The sequence below is a fragment of the Pomacea canaliculata genome, linkage group LG4 (assembly GCF_003073045.1).
Source record: "Pomacea canaliculata isolate SZHN2017 linkage group LG4, ASM307304v1, whole genome shotgun sequence".
In the NCBI taxonomy this organism is placed as follows: domain Eukaryota; kingdom Metazoa; phylum Mollusca; class Gastropoda; order Architaenioglossa; family Ampullariidae; genus Pomacea; species Pomacea canaliculata.
In genome coordinates, this window is record NC_037593.1 from 17,130,213 (window position 1) to 17,147,622 (window position 17,410).

General features: G+C 35.6%; 1 protein-coding gene across 2 annotated transcripts; it reads left to right on the forward strand.

Annotated features, from left to right (window-relative positions):
- Window positions 1-1,032: 1,032 nt before the first annotated feature.
- LOC112561960 (neurofascin-like) lies at window positions 1,033-17,076 on the forward strand. 2 transcript variants are annotated; one of them, XM_025234835.1, is made up of 14 exons: window positions 1,033-1,285; window positions 3,836-4,011; window positions 4,318-4,426; window positions 6,774-6,976; window positions 7,511-7,690; window positions 9,327-9,467; window positions 9,814-9,913; window positions 10,199-10,413; window positions 10,905-11,057; window positions 11,471-11,614; window positions 13,003-13,323; window positions 13,646-13,780; window positions 14,306-14,384; window positions 14,676-17,076. In XM_025234835.1, the coding sequence occupies exons 2-14, from the start codon at window positions 3,942-3,944 to the stop codon at window positions 14,896-14,898; spliced, it is 2,073 nt and encodes a 690-aa protein (XP_025090620.1). In that variant the 5' UTR covers window positions 1,033-1,285; window positions 3,836-3,941; the 3' UTR covers window positions 14,899-17,076. The 2 variants fall into 2 exon arrangements, with proteins under 2 accessions (XP_025090620.1, XP_025090619.1); XM_025234834.1 differs by having other exon boundaries at window positions 1,034-1,285; window positions 3,841-4,011.
- Window positions 17,077-17,410: the final 334 nt, after the last annotated feature.

Genomic DNA, 17,410 nt, shown 5'->3' on the forward strand with positions numbered 1-17,410 from the left:
TGCGAACTGACAACTATATACATGATGGTTCAGCGTTCTTGTATTGCATGCAAACGAAAGTGAAACAGCGCAACTATTGCAAATCGCCATAGACATACTTAATTGTAACTCACTTCAGAAAGGAAGCGACCTTTTTTTAGATCTTATTCCCCTTGTACTACAACAAAGAGTATACATATATGTGTTCGCTAGTTAATTTTATCCATGGATGACGTACGTGGCTTAGAGAAGACAGGATGGGTGGATGCATGAATGCCATACGTTGAAGAGGGCTGGGGGTAGGAGGTAAGAGAGAAGTTAGAGCTGCATTCCTAACGTTTATTAACATTCGTGCCTATAGAGTAGCGCGGTCAGTCATAGCAGGCAACTTATATAATTAATTGCACCCATTGGATCTGTTCACCACTCACCCACTCTTGTTTGAGAAAATGACAATGTGAATACAGTCAGTGAAGAACAGCAATGTCTAGAACCCACGATAATTTGGTTTTAAACTTTTAAGAGTCAATGGGTGGAGATATTTGAAACACTATATACCCCATCCCCCTGCAACCAACATTAGATTGACACGAGGTGGGGGTGTGCGCCGACTTTCTTCTACATCATATTTAGCAAACCCCTCCTCCACTACGTAACCTAACCGCTCCACAGTGGGATAATGAGGCATTCCCCTCATACTCTAAGTCGCTAGTAATACAGACATTCCATTCCTGTCACATAATCTCATTCCGTTATCTCCATCGTCACACAATTGCGTTTCAACGTGCAGAGTATAGTAGTGATAGAGTTCTCACGGGTCCGTCTGCCTATTGACTCAATCCCCGTCCTTCCTCTTTCCCTCCATACCCCCCAACATCCCCGCCTCATCCACAAGGACACACAGCGAAAACAAACAAACCGAACGTGCGAGCACCAGCGAGAAAAGGCCGAACTCACAGGATTTCAAACCATCTGTTGCGTTCTACGTCACAAGTTCTTGTTGGTCGTCAGCCGGATGTGTACCTGCGCAGCTAATCCGCGCTGCCGTCTGCGTGCGGCGTGACGGAGAAAAAGTACTGCAGCGCTACGTTGTGCATCAGGTGTTTTTTGGTGCACGGCTTGACAACATGCAATGGATGTGCTGTAGGGTGTGTAGTTCGCCCCTTTCATTCTCATCTTTACCATTTTTGTGCCTTGACACGTCTGGAAGTGGTCAGTGGCAGGTGTCAATGATCGTCTGCCACAGTGCCAGCCAAGCCAACGTCTGGTGCTGTCTCGTCGCGTCGTCTGTGTCAGCCAGCATTGAGTGAGCGATTACTTTTATATGTATAACTGCTTTAAATGGACACAGATATATGTCCCGTACACTCACTTTTTAAATGGGCATAGATATACGTCACATTGACCAAAACGCACGCGGGCGCACCCACGCATGCAAGCACACACAAACACTACAGTGTCAAAATATCCTGCTTAGAAATCTAAAGTAGTGGTAGGTTAATGGAAACTTTATTTTTTAGCTTAAAGATTGTTTTTTTTTTCTTTTGTATCCATACATCAATGTTTTATCCATAGGAGAAGTTATAAGAAAATGTTAGGATGTAGCAAAGTAGAGAACAAACTAGTGATCAGGCAAAGGGAGAAACGCCAAGCAAGAAAATAGACAATCCAGGCACAAACATTATGTTAGCATAAACTACACAGCTGTCTATGGCCACAAACATTGACTTCACATAGACTACAAAATGTGTGTGTGCTGTGTGTGCTTGCATATCATAAGTTCCAACAAAAAATGAACATTGAAAATACTGCAGAACAATAGCTTACTAGGGAGTAGCAACAGCCCTGGTTAAAACTGGACAAAACAGTTACTCTAGCAGCTGTTTCCTTTCTTAATATTTTATATGGGATCTAATAATGGAATTAAAAATCAGAAATCTTAACTGGTATTAACATAAACAGGTATTAAAAAGTATGTTTCAGTGAGTGTATTCACACTTCTATTGCTTTCCCTGTGCTTTTGGAGTATTGAAAGCAAAACGTCTGTGCATATGCATATAAAGTGCACACACACACACAAGAGAGAGAGACTGTGTATGTGTGCCTCAAAGGACCTTATTGACAAAGCTTTACTTAATGGCATACAATCTGTTGAATTTGTTCTGTTTTGTTTTTCCTAATTTAGCTTTTGTATTTTTTTCATTCCATTTTTGGTCAATGAAAAGTGCTAGGAGTCAAGTTATGCAGTATTAGTGATAAAATCCCAAGGGAAGAACAAACAACAACTGCCTTATTATGCAGTATCTAAAGTAAAGCAGGCCACACAGGACAGGTCTCCACAGGTATTCTCTCCCTCTGACCTGGGATAGTGTGTAATCCCCATGAGGCCCAGGCTAAGACTAGAGACTGTATGTGGCATTGTGTAGGACATTAAGTATGACTCACTTGGACTGTGGTACTCTCAACAATAATAAATGCAGTCACATTAAAAGCTAAAGCACTCTCAACAATAATGGATTCATTTGAAGGCTTTCTTACACTTAACAGGGAATGCAAATGTGAATGTTAAAAGAGAGAAGGTCAGTGGTGGTGGAATTTTTTTTCCCTCAGGTGACTGACTTGATTCTAAGTATTAAGGGCTTTAGTCACTGAAGGTGGTGGGGGAAGGGGAGGGGGAAGCAAGAAATAACTGTTAAAAGTTTTTATATATTTTTTTGACTGCGAACATGACTCACAAAAAAGACACATGACGGACATACAACGCAGTTGAAACAGAGTATTTATGATGTACTACTGAAATGCATGAAGCAGATGGCTTAACATCAAGTGATAACTTTTGAGTGGATTTTCATAATTAATAAAATAATAAGCATATTCATATAGCGCATTTCTCCACTATAGAGTAGACTCAATGTGCTTTACACAAATAAAGATGTAATACAGAGTCAAAGCATGTACAGATCATATGTGTACCACTTGCAGTCAAGAAAATCGTAATAATAATAAGTACCCTGACGGAATAGTAAAAACAGGTACAGGGATGCATGCAAACATTATGTCTATAGAATAACATTGGGGTGATGAAACACATAAAGCCAGTAGGTGCTCTCAGCTTGCTCAATCCGGATGAAAAACTGCAAGCGAGACTGCAAATCCTCCTGTGCACATCACAGTTCAGGTCATAGGGTGGACTAAATAGACAGGAGTCTTTACTTTTTTTCTGATCATAGAGTACCTTGCAAAATTCCTGTCAGAAATAGAATAAGCAAGACATGCATACACACACATAATATATGTGTGTGTGTATGTGTGTATATAATTATATATGTAGATATGTGTATGTACAGTCAACATTTCTTTATGAGGTGTGCATGTGTGTGATATATATATATGTGTGTGTGTAGACACTGATATTTCTTTATTTATAAGGTTAGTAGAATAAGCAAAACATGCACATATTTACTATATGCATATGTGTGTATATATTTATATAGAGATACATGTGTGAAGAAAATGGCATTTCTAGCAAAACATGCTTCATTACATGTTGCAATCGCTCTATAACGAAGAATACAAGAAATTGCTAGACTCTTATAATAACAAGGTAAAAGAGTAAAAACAGTAAAGGGGGGGGGGGTAAAAATATGTACAAAAGTAGTCATTAAGGTGATTAACTCATATTAACAGGATGGTCCTGTTAGAGGGAGGGGTGTGTGTGTGCATGCATTTGTATGTGTGTGTATAGAGAAGAATCACAACCGATATAAACCATTTGTACATTACCTGTCCCTAGCACATATGTCTGGCAATGATGTGGCATGGAAGAATTCACTTTCTTTATTGGTGATCTATTCACTACAGACATTAAACTGCCTGACAGATGTGAAGAACCAATGGCTGTACTGCAGCTTGGTGAAAGAACGAAACCATTCTTTTAACAGCTGCTGGAGGGAAGGAGAGCAATGGCTGGTATCTTGCTGATCCTTAATATTCTGTCATTGGCAATGTTTGTCATGACACAGCGTGATGACAGTAAGTTATATCATGAATACACATGGTAGTTATTTTTCAAACTGTTGTTTCAAACTATTTCAACAACAGTTTGAAAAAGACTGTCTTTCTTTCTACTCATTTATTAGGCATGCATGTATATGGACTTGTATCAGAGTTCTCTTTCTCTGAGAATGTGAATATGTGTTTACGGATGTGTCCATCCACTTGCATTTGGGTATTTAGAAAATAATATCAATGAGTCATTCTTCTCAACATCTGTTAGTTCTTTCTTTTGCTGTTTCTTCTCCTAATCTCCTAATCAGTAAGCCCTTTTTATTTTGGCAGTTCGAAAACCTCCAACTATCTTGTATCCACGAATTCCAGAGCAGAGGGTTTATCAAGTAAATCAGAGAGTTGTGCTGAATTGCTCTGCAAGTGGAATTCCTGAGCCAACGTAAGTGAATTTAATCTTTATATTTCAAGTTCTTTATACAGCATGATCTATACACCTGGCACAGTAAGTTTGGTTATCTGCTGCTCAGCTTTGTGGACAATGTATGACAGTTTGCATTGGTAAATTTATCTGGCTATCTTAGTTACATGTATATACTATATCTAACACATCACTAGTCCCCAACCTGTATGTCACTTGCAGATCTATTGTTGTTAGAGTTCTCCTATTATCTACATATCAATGTAGTGATTTATTTGGTGTACTGTGAACTGCTTACTCTGTGTTTTGAGTAATTGTTGAAAACGGTTGTTGCAACTGATTTTAAAATCTGCTGCTTGTTTTTTCCCATCCATTATGTATTACTGCACTCATAAATATATATATACTTAGATATTTATAGTCTGTGCTGTATATAAAATACACATCAATGTATGTTTTTCTGCTTTTCGTTTATCTTATATCTATAATAAATGAGTCTTGTATTTAGTAAAAATTTTTTTATTTTTATTTTTTATCTTGAAAATGTTTTTTCTTTCAGCTTTTCAGTGAACTTGAAATACAAATGAATATTTTAACATTATGTGGCCTTTTCAGAAAAATGAATTATACTCCTCATGATTTTCTCCACAACTGCTTTATTGCATATATTTTGCTGGGTAACATGAGTACATTTAAGAGTTCTGTCCCTTGAGTTATGTCGTAGTCCTTTAAATGAGGGATAAAGAGGTTTATGATTGTGGTTCATGGAAAGGTATTATTGTCGAAACCTTTACTCACCAGAAGTTGAGATTTTTGTGTTGACAGATATAGGCCATGACATTTCAGGATTTGTAAGACTTTAAGGTTGTTGAAGATTCAAAGTCTTTCTATAAATATTAATATTGATTGGCTGCCTGTCATACTTGTTTGGACATTAGAGTCATTGCTCGGTTGACCTCACAGCTCCAGGTTCGAAGGTGATTTCCACAGCTTTGGCTTTCAGCTTGCGTATTGTTACTGCAAAAGAGACATTGAGATATTGTCTGTTCATTAAATCCTTGTTCATCCTTGTATCACCCGGATATTTACTGTAAGGTCTAATACATCTCAGGTATATTGTCAGTTCTCTTTTAAAAGTCTTTACTGTTGCTCTTACTGTCTACAAGCAGCAAAAGAGGCATTTATTGCTGTGGCAGCTTCTCATTTTTTTCAATGCAGTTCTGACTCTCAAAATCTGATTTAAGGTAGAAATTTCATGGAAAGCTTGTTTGGGTGTGTATAGTTAAAATATAATGTAAAAGTTACCTTACACCAAATGCAATGGAAAATATACCTGTAGTTGCTTGTGGGTTTTGAATTGTGGCTTTAATTGATGGCAGTCTTAATTTGCTTACTTTATAAATTCAAGTATAAAGTTGGGAAAACAGTATCATCTTTTAGGCGCATTCCTTAAATTTAAAAACAATGGTGTTTAACTATTGAATTTTACAAAAGATGCTAACGAGAATTAAAAAAAAAAGTTACACATTATAAGCTGAATGGATGGTATGTGTGTGTGTGCACCAGTGTATTTGTATGGTAGAGTAGAGAATGTAAGAGTTATAAAACAATTTAGCAGAATCCCATGTTTACAGATAAAAATAAATATAGTTTCATTTGCACATCATCAAGAATGCCATTAATTTTTACTTTAATGTCATGACCTCATCTTGACAGCATTGCTGTCAAAGTTCTTGAAGCAATATTTTAACTAACAACCAGTTAACTGTCAGCAACAACATCACAGCCAGGGATAAAAACGTTCAGTAGAATTTGTTTCACACAATACATAAAATGTTTAGATTTGACTTCAAAATTTTTTCATTTTGTCACTAACATGGGGTTAGCTAGCAATCAAATAATGTTTTTGCCATGTGACAAACTGCTTTATCTCTATACAGATAGTATGTTTCATACATTGATGTGTATTAATTACTAACTAAAAGTAATCCCTAGTCAAATTTGATTATTCAAATTAAAAATAAAAATTTAAAATTCAAGTGTAGTTTTTATGGTAGCCTGTTGGACCTGATCTACACTTCACATTCTGCCATTTGATGCTTGATGCTGTGCAAATTATTGTAAAAGGGTATTATTGTTGAAATCTTTACTCACCAGAAGTTGAGATTTTTATATTGATAGATGTGGGCTGAGGCAACAACACATGCAGGAATATACTCGCAGAGTTTACAGGCATTCACCAGTTGTTAAAAAAAAATTTGCTGATAGATGTCTCCTATGTACAAATGAACAGAAATTTAAAGAGGCAACCAGTCATGTCAGTTTGATGTGATCACTTTTCTACGATTCTGCAATCCCTCTTCTGCAGGTATGAATGGCGGTGGAATAACAGGCCCATCATAACTGACAAGATGAAGATGAACTTTGATCCTTTTAAGGGTGTGCTAGTTATTCCTCAGATTACTCTGTCAGAGGAGGGGATATTCATCTGTTACGCCACCACTCGTTTTCCTGGTCCTGGCCAGCAACAAGCAGTAGCAGTTTCAGCAGAGCTGGAAGTCCGTGTTGCTCGTTAGTACCACAATATTCTATTAGCCAGAGGTAGCAAGCAAAGATTGGAATATGGGGATTATTTAAATTAATTTAAATTATTTAAATGCTTTTATCAGGAAGCAAATGGTCAGGAATTTTGTAATTGTACTATCATGGGTGAAGTAGAAATGCCCTGTATGGAACGGGAATATGATGTGTTGATATTAAAGCTTAAAAAATTAGTTCTTAGTGTTTGTTAGATACTTTACATCATAAACTACACTTAACAAACTGACACTTGGAACTAAAGTTTGCCATTACCAATGTTGTGTTATGGTGCTTCGCATGATGGTACCATGGAGTGATGTTCATATATAATTATGTTACAGTGTACTGTTTTGCATGATGATGTAATTTCATTATTTATTTAGTGCATGGGATGTGACATTGCTTATAACTTCATTGCTTGTAATGAAATCCTTATTTTTAAAACAGGTACCTTTTACAACTAATCAGGTGAATTTTGTGTTTATGGAACAGCTTCAATAAACTAAAGTGTCAGTGATTTTGCAGGTATTGAGGATTTCCAAGGAACTTCGAAGACATTTCATGCACTGGAGGGAGACTATTTAAAAATTCCTTGTGATGACAAGCCTCTCACCTATGGACATACAACTTTCAAATGGTACATAATACGGAATCAGGAAAATCATGAGATCACCAAGAATGCACGCATATTCATCGACCAGAAAGGTAGGATTTCCTAGAAGTTCAATGTTGGGTTCCTCCTCTAGTTTTTAAAATGAACATTTTGTTCTCAGCTTATTATATGTAGAAGACTAAAAAAAAAAAAAAGTGGTAGAACGTATGGAAAGTAATAATGAAATGAAGGTTTTCCTAGAGTATTCAAGTGGGGATATTAGATTTATCAAATAACTACAGCTGCTTTTTTTTAGTTCCATGGTTTGCCTTGTGCTGGCAAGCAAATTATATTGTTTGCTTGCCTAGAATAAATGGATTCTGTTCTACAAAAATAGTTTACTGAATATAAAATCTGTTGTAGAAACAATAAGAAAACTGTTTCTTTAAAGACCCTGTCAGGTGATATAAGCTTTGTGCAGATTCAGCTAGATAGAGACAGTAGATAACAGAATAAATTTATTCTGTAAATTTCATCACCTAAAACAACTGTTTATTTGTTATCTAATGTTATAGTTGGTGATTTTCACCTGTAATCAGCAAGTCCTGCAAAATTCTGTCCCTGCATTCAAATAATTAATATGCAGCATCACGGCAATATTGCCAATCCACTCATATAAACAACGGGTGGAGTGATGTATCAGATTTCTTTGAAAACCTTTATTTTGAGCTAGAAACACAGAATGTCAAATTCTGTAATGCCTTGAAAGACCATTTTAATCTGGTGATTGTAAAATACTACAAGTGGATGCCAAAGTAACATATGCAACAGACAACAAAAAATTTCACACTATTATAGTTTGCATATGTTGGTGTTCATTAAATATTGCAAGATGCAGATGACCTTTAAATAAAAGAGATGAAACTTTCACTGAACAGTAAGTAACCAGCACATTAGTTCCTGATGGCTACGTAGGGTTGGGCTAGTCATACAAGAACACAACAAAGATGGAACTGCTGCATAGCTGTAGATTTTATTCAGAGTTTCACTCGGTGGCTAGCCTGCCATCTCTGCACTCTCACTTCTAAAATCAAAAAGCCTCTCTCAGCTGTAAAGCAGCACTACTTATCCTCCTGTCCCCAATTGAATGTTCCAGCAACCATCCCCTCCTTTTTCCCAAGGTCTGGTCACAACCTTTCCCTACCCACCCCCTGACAGCAGTGGTCTTGCTGTCTGGTCATGGCCTTCCCAAGTGGGCTAGGCAACTTCATAACTGTAACAATGGGTCCAGTAGCCAGTGGACAGTTCAAAGCTGGCTGCAGTCGGCATGAGAAAGGGACAGTCCTGGGAGCTGTTTGACCCCTACCCTCTACAAAACAAAGACATAACTTAGTACACTACTAGAGTGATACAAGTACTTTAAAAAAATTCTTACCAATTCTTCTAGATTAAACCAATGATTAAAGTTAGGAGCGTGAATAAAAACTGTTTAATGTAAATTGCCTTGTGTTTTGAATTAACTGCAAAAAATTTGGGATCTTGATTTCATTAAGTTTGACTGTTACAATTTTGAAGTACTTAACATGAGGATAACAGACCAAATATTTATAAACATTCAGAGAGAAGTTTGAGAGTCTAGTACTGACAGTGAAAAAATGCTGTAAATCATGAGTAAGTCATGAGTAAATCAAGTAAATCCAAAATATGTGACATTACAAAAAACTGGTAAACAAATGCATCTTTCTCTAGGCACACTGCATTTTGCATATGTGCTCAAGTCAGATGAAAACTTGGGCAGCAATTCCTACAGGTGTGGGTTGTCTAACACTCTTGGATCAGTCATCAAACTAGGTTCACTGAAGTGGCTTTCTGTCCGAAAGTTGATTCCAAGTAAGTATTAAAAGATTTTTTTAGTTTTCTGTTTGTTCTTTGTTTGGTGACTCATCAACAGTAGTTTTATTATTATTTGTCCCACATAGATTTTCAACATCTGTAAATTATCTAATTGTAGAGAAAATTTTAGAAAAAGTAAAAATAATCTTGAGCATTCAACATCATTCGTCACAAAGTTCAGAACTTTGTTTGTTATAAGTTACACAGAACATCTACTTTCAGTTTTCAGCCAGTTTCTTTTTCTGTACCTTGTTTCTCAGTCAGTTTGGAAGATTTTGAATGTATTTTATCTCTTTTGACACTTACCTGTTGTATACAATCTCTTTATTTATTGTATTTTCAGTACCTGAAAGAAAGCCTTTTTTGAGTTCCATCACTTCTGGACCATCTTTGACAGTTCTCCGCAATGGAGTGGCTAAATTAGAGTGCATATTTGGTGGCTAGTAAGTATGTTGGTGTTAACTAGTACTTTCACTGTTAATTCCTGAACCACATGGCCGCTTATTTTTCCAAGTGACTAAAACCAGGGAAACAAAAACATCTAGTCTTTCTTGTCTTTCTATCGTTCTTGAAACAATATTTAAGAAGCATCTATGACTGGGACTAATGTGTGAGATAACCATAAAACATATTTCTTTCTTTTTTTAATGGATAGTCAAAAATGCCAGTTACAGGCTGGCTTCAAACATATACATATTTATGGTGCGTGTGTGTGATATTGTTTTCAGCACAGCTAGCCAGACTCTGTCGGAAACAGTACCTAAAATAACTTGGTTTGTCAATAACTTTAACCATGTTGTGGAAGGGGATCGATATGCTATCAGCGACATGGGACGAACTTTAACTATCAGTAACATCACGGAGCACGATGAAAAAGCCTACTTTTGCCGAGGGACCAATGCTCTTGGCAGCTTTGATGGAAAGATAATGCTCAATGTCACATGTAATGATTTTATTTTCCATCTAATATTTTAAACCCAGCAGGTCTTTTACAGGCTAGTGAAGTGAAATTTTTCTTTGTTTATCCAGCATAATAAATCCATTGATCTACTTCATCTTTCTCAGTTCAAACATTTAACGTAATTCATAGTACATTTTATATTCATTCATTTCATTTATTGCATTTTCATATTATATTAAGGAAGATGCTGCTCTTGATTTAACTACAATGACTAGTTACCTGATTTATCTGGATAGCCATGAGATATGGGACTTTTTTTTAGTGTTATAGATTCATTATATTTGTGATGCTGGCACAGTTTTTATTCTTGTTTTAAGAATTAAATGCTATGTCTAGATATCTAGGAAAAAGATAGAATATTAATTTGTTACCTTTGTAAAATCAGAGACACACATTTATAGTTGTAGATGTTTGTGAAAAGTTGATAATTAAAAAGTAATGTTTACAATAACATGCAATAATCTTGACTGCAGCTCCCCCAATCTTTGTGCACCCCCTGAAGGCTGCAACTGTGATTGAGGGGCAGAATGCTGAATTAAAGTGTGTAACACGATCAGCTTTTGGTGAAAACCCCCCAGAAACCCCTCTCTGGTACAGAAATGGAAAACTTATAGACTCTGGCTATGGTAGGTGAGAGTGTGAATGTGTGTGTGTGCTCTTGTGCATATATGTGTGTGTAGGTGGATGGTTGGGGTGAAATAATTCGTAAATTTGCAGCTTAAAATTGCATTATAGGAGTAACATGCATGAGAAAAAAAAAAGACATAATTTTTCAAAGTAAACTTACTTTTGCCATTCATCATTGCAACTCAGAATGCATTATTTGAGGACTCTTTGTTATCTTTTGGATGCTCATTTTCTTCATATGCTTCAGGACTCTATATTCAGGGTTCATTCTGTGTTTTTGTCTTGCTTTCTTTGAATCATGTATTTTCAGTATCACTGACATAGATTCTCTTTGCATTCAGATTTCTGTATCATGTGCAAGATCATCTTGGATTCATCTGTAACAAAGCATCTTTGCATTTGTTGTTTGCAGATCCAAACAAGTATCAGTTTAACAGCAATAGAACTATTCTGACCATCAAGCAAGCAATAAAGTCAATGGACATTGCATGTTACCAGTGCTCTGTTACAAACAGCATTGGCAGAGTGTTTGATGATTCTTGTCTTAATGTTATTTGTGAGTATTACAAATTACAAATTACATTTTAATGAAAGGCAGTCCAGTGTTAGCAGAGTTTGATGATTCTTGTCTTAATTTCATTTGTAGGTGTTATGTTTGAGATGTAGAGGCTGTTACATTGCTATTCTCTCCCTCTCTATACAAGATACAAGATATCTTTATTGTCTATAGTCACAAGAGACATAGAAATTTGTCTTCGTTGGGAGCTCCGGAAAAAAAATATATATATACTTGCTATATATATATAGCAAGTAAGCATTTTGACTTTAAAGCAAGATCCATTGATAAAAATGCATCATAAAATACCACTAAGGGGATTTTTTTTTAAAGAGACTGCAGAAACAATTCTGTGAAATGGTTTGAGTAAATCATTATAACAGTGAAGAGTCCTAGCAGTGTTTCCCTCCCTATTCCCACAGTTTTATCTCTTTTGTTTTCGTTCATTAAGCCAGTGTTCATGGGTGCCCCAAACTAAAAATTTTTTAAATCTTTAGTGAAGTTCAGATCATATTTTAGAATGGTAATGAACATTATCAGGTGAACCAAGTTATATATTTTTTGTTATTTCTGATGTTTGGAGTAATAGGGACACAGTATATCCACTTGATCATGAATGCTTTCTCTTTTCTTTGTTGTGACAAAATAATGTTGTGACAGTGTCTGATTCAAGACATGGCAAATAGAGAATTCCATTTTCCTTGCAAATATGACAAATATGAAGCACCTTTTGTGAAATGTTGTAAGCAAACCACATTGTGGTCACTAGACTTTCAACAGTTTTCCCATCTCTGTTGCTGTTTTGATATGCCCACTGCAGGTAAAGTTTTGGATTTCTCTGAAACTTGTGAAAGCTATAGGAAGAGCCTTGATATTAATATCTAGACACAAATTTTAATGGTATTTCCTTTTTTCACGTGGCACAAGGCTTGAATACAAAGAGGTAGGCTACTAATTCGAGTCTGAGATTGTTCTCCTGACTTTCATCATCAGCCACTGCACATTCATGCAAGATTCTCTGAGATCCTGAGTTGCAGATAAAAGTTTTCATGCAAAACAGTTTGCGTTTTACGTTTTACGGTTATGCTAGCATATTGCTTTGAGGTATGAGAAAATTTTTAATAAAAATAACAACAACAGATATTCTACTTTCTAAAGCATAATATTACAGTATCTACTTTGTGAAACATGTCACTGTACCCTTGAGCCAAAGGAACCTATTAGTAAGATCTGATCATTATATTTGTGCGTGAAGCCAGATGCATCTTTCAGTTTGTCACTACAGAGATATCACTAGACTAACTTCCACAAAGTATAATTATATAACTAATTACTCTCTATTTTTCTCTACTTTGTTGATTTACTGTTCACTATTTCTCCCTCTTCAGTGCCAATCACTGTACTTGTCCAACCCAGTCTGGAACAAAACATTCAGAAAGGAGACATGGTCAATCTAACTGTAGTGGCTGCAACTGACCCGCTCCTTTCCTTGACCTATCAGTGGTTGTTCCAAGGCAGAGTATATGAAATGGAAGACGCTCCTCCCTATGTAAGCTATGACTTTGTGAACAAGCTTGCATTCATCAACACATCTGCACTGACAGATGAAGAGTATTCCTCCATCAGAGGGACCTACAGAAGGAAAATTTTCCATGAGCATGAAACAGTATTCATTGATGTCATTGTAAATCTGGATGATTTTGTGCCTGGTATGTGTTCCTCCAGTTTGATAATTTCTTTGAAATAAACATTTCAAACAATGTTTCATTCTGAAACAGCTTAGCACAGTCATTTTAATGGTGTTATTGTAGACGTCAAATGTTAGAAACAGACATAACAAATATGATATTAAATGAGAATACTGTGTCGGGGGATAGTAACTCCATTTACGATTGTACATTTGCCTAGAGTGGTGTGCTATGTTGTGTTGGAAATGATGGCTGTATTAGTTAACATTAGTTCTTCTACCCACACCAATGTCTAAAAGATGTTTTCACGTTTTTTTTCCCTCCAAACATCTTCTACAATCAGAACCAAGTCCTGTGGCATTAGGGGGAACCGATTACTGGATTATCGGCCTGGTCATTGGAATTTTGGTCATCTTGATGATGATTATTCTTATATTTATAATATGCCGCCAGAAAACATTAGAAGGGACTTATCAAGGTAAGATTAATTTCACTAATGATTAAAGTTTTATGCAGAATGAGCAGGTTTTGTTTATGTCCAAAACTTATTACAACATAACCAGTGTAGCGCTCATGTTGAAAAAAATTGCTACATATGTGAAGAGACATAGAGTAAAAATATAAAAGTAAAAGGTGTCATCAATTCACAAAAAACTGTTCACAAGTCCTTTATAAGACTGCAAGTTCTAAACATGGAGATGACATCCAAAAGATAGAACTGTCCCTACAATGAGTATAGGAGCTAGGGATCAAGGTTATTTCAAAGGGTTGCTAAATTTGAGAAAATGGTCTCATTTTAAAGTTTAAGGGATTAAGAAATAAGAGAAAGTCTTCAGATGTGCATGGCGTTATGTGCAGCATTTTTTCCTATATATATATATGTGCAAGGATCAGTAAAGTATCAATATAGTATTATCATTATAATTTAAATGTTTAGTATCAAGATAAATAATGTAACAATTTTCTAATAAAATCTGTTTTGTTCATTTTACACTGATACCAGTGGACAAGAAAGAAACGGCTGCTGGGTTAGATCCTGAAAAAGAACTGCTCAATTCAGGTTTTCATGAGCTTTCAAGGGCGTAAGTTTAACAAATTCAGTTATTTATTTACTTATGAATAATGAAAATAATGTGTGAGGACATTTTCTGATGATCTGGATATAAAAATTAATATTATGAAAGGGTAATAATTATTTTTATTTAACACACTTTACAAAGAAAGAAAGAATAAACATAATACAGACTCTAGTAGTTTGACTACTGATTTGATGATAACCATTTTTGCTTTGTTTTGAAATAAAGAGTACAGTTACTTGAAAGTTTGCTGCCTTTTTGATTTTCTAATCAGTTGACATCGGCTTGTTTTCTCAGAGAGGACAGCAGTGATTATACAGATTCCACAGAGAAAAAGCCACTTGGTAGCATTGAGTTTGGTGACCTCGCTGTTGGAGAGGATGATGAAAGTTTCTCAGAGTATGGGGAAGAGACAACACGTTTCAATGAGGATGGCTCATTCATCGGCATTTACAGCCCAGATGTCAGTAATGATCAAAAACCATCTCCAGCATACCTGATTGAAGAATCAAATGTGTGAACACGAACACATAAAGCTCGTGAGATACAAGAAAGTATTATTTGCAGCCTTTATGGAGAGAAATTTTACGAAAGGAGCAGAAAATGTTACAGTGGTTGGATTGTGGAGTTACTGAACATTGATGGTGCTACTGAGGTATAATGCCCTCACAACTGTTGTGTTTGTGAAAATTCATTGAGACACAAGTGATCATTGGTTATCTCTCACTAGGAAAGAAGTGTTAGTAGATAAACAATGACAGGAAGACATAGTGTCAGATTTGTATTTAGCTGTCAGAAACATTAACATTTTTACTTACATGACAGTTTTAGTATTACAAGAATTATGTCCCAATCTTTACTGTCAGGAGAGTTACAGTGCCTGTCATATTTGTTGTTGGTAGTTGGAGGAAGATTCATGTCTTTAGCTTAGATCTGACTTCATATCTTCATATGAGATAAATATTTATCTATTGTCTGTAAATATGGCTTGTTGCTAGCTTGGTTCTCTTGCTGGACAGAGAGATGTTAAGGAGTGGAAAATATTTCATTTGAAGCCCAAATGTTTTGTTCATACAAGCTGTTGTTCTTATTATATTTTGAATATGTAATTTAGAAATGTGTAAAAAAAATATATTGCATGTGAAAACTCCATCCATCATTTTATGCTTTACAGATTGTATCTGTGAAGTCGGTGGAGTGTGTGTTAGGAGAGGGTGACTTGAAAATGAGCTGTTACGGGGAGCACAAAAAGAAACAGCTCTGCCTTTCTAGAAAATCGTCGTATTATAGCCTGTCATTGAATGCATGCATGTGTGTGCGTACATATACAGAAGCAAGTAGGCTCAGAATAGTCTTGGCAGCTGTGCCATAATTGTTGAATACATTTCATTCCAAATGACTTTCATTAGTTGTCATTGTTGTATACTCTTGAGCTTCATGTTAAGTTCATGAGAGGCCATCACTCTATACCAAGTAGTTCATGGTTAGCCTTACTGACTCTATTGTCAAAATCACTAGTCAGACCAATGCACCATTAAAAAGTTGGGGTATTTTTTTTCATTTGTGAGTTGTTGAATGTGTATTTGCTACCAGTATTTACATACCCTAAAGGTGCCTGACCAGTTGACTGGTTATGCAATTGTTTGGGATTTTTTCCTTGTGATGCAATAATCTTCATATAGTGGGTTTACAATATGACAGCATTAATCTCTTGGTGCTTTGTACAGTTTCTGAAGGAAAAGATTGTGATCTGACGACCAAGTGTAAGGATATTACATTTGAAGACTATGCCATTTTATTATTGGCATTCATTATGTGTAGCCCATAGTTTTTTGCATGTATCAATAACTTTTTGAACTTAACATTTGTGACACTGACAGGGTTATTTCAAGGGAAATGTCTGCATGGGACAAGAAGAATCAAAGTTTATTATGTAAATGTAATTTTGTTAACAGATCTGCCTGAACTGCCAAAATCATGCTAGTGTCTGTTGTAGTTTGGCTGTTTCTGTGAAGTTTTCAACAGACACCTATGAAATATTTGTGTTTATTTACAGTTTAAACATTTTTTATGTAAAGTACATTACTGTGTTTATTCAGTATACACATGTTGCTCCAAGAATTTTTTTTTGGTTCCCCGAAGGAAATGAATATTCTATGTTACATTCTCTATACATTATTCCAGAGCTGCTTCCATTGCAACAATGTAGCAAACATATCAAACAAAATATTCACACTATTTTATTACACAATTTCATGCTCATTTTTCATCTGTTATATTAAATTAATTTCAACACTCTACTTGAGTACTGAATATATGTACAATCAGATTTTGTAAGATTCACTCCTGACTCATTAGATATGTTCAGTGATCAATTCAAAATTATAAAGCTTTATTCATTTTTATTTGAATGTTTTTCATATTGTTTTCTGGCATTCTTGTTACAGTTGGCACTTTCTTGGAAATTCTTGAGTAGGACATGCAGTTCTATGCCAAACATAAATTTGTCCATAAATGCCAAAGAATAAACAAATGCTGCAGAAAGCAAGAAATGAACTGATCGAAACCGTTTTTGTTGTTATTCAGTTTAATATTTACTGTTTATGATATTTCACTATACATGTATTCCTGAGAACTGCAGAACTATGTGTATGTCTCTTATTTGTTCAATGTATATTAAAATGATAATCAGGAGTGAGATAGGGATGTGTGTTATTGCTACTACTTTTCATTTAAGTGGATCTGTTCACTACAGAAGTAAACACAGGCTAAGACTTGTTGATGGACTGCTTTTTGCAGAAGACCATTAGGAAATTAGGAATGCAAAGAAAAAGATTTGCAGTAGTCCAGTTGGAACAGAACAAATGCAGAAAGTTTTTTCGCGAAGAAGTCAGAAAGGTTGGATGTGGCTCATACGGCCAAGCTCAAGGAAGAAGGAAATTTATAGTTCATCGATGATCACACCAAGATGTCTCTAGTAATATCCGTAAAACTCAGAAGTTGCTGTTGCAAGGCAATGGTGGATTAATAGA

Coding starts and splice junctions, on each gene's coding strand:
- LOC112561960 (XM_025234835.1), top strand. CDS start 3,942: ATGGCTGGTATCTTGCTGATCCTTAATATTCTGTCATTGGCAATGTTT. Junction 9,468..9,813: donor TGTCCGAAAGTTGATTCCAA/GTAAGTATTAAA, acceptor TTGTATTTTCAG/TACCTGAAAGAAAGCCTTTT. Junction 11,615..13,002: donor TTCTTGTCTTAATGTTATTT/GTGAGTATTACA, acceptor CTCCCTCTTCAG/TGCCAATCACTGTACTTGTC.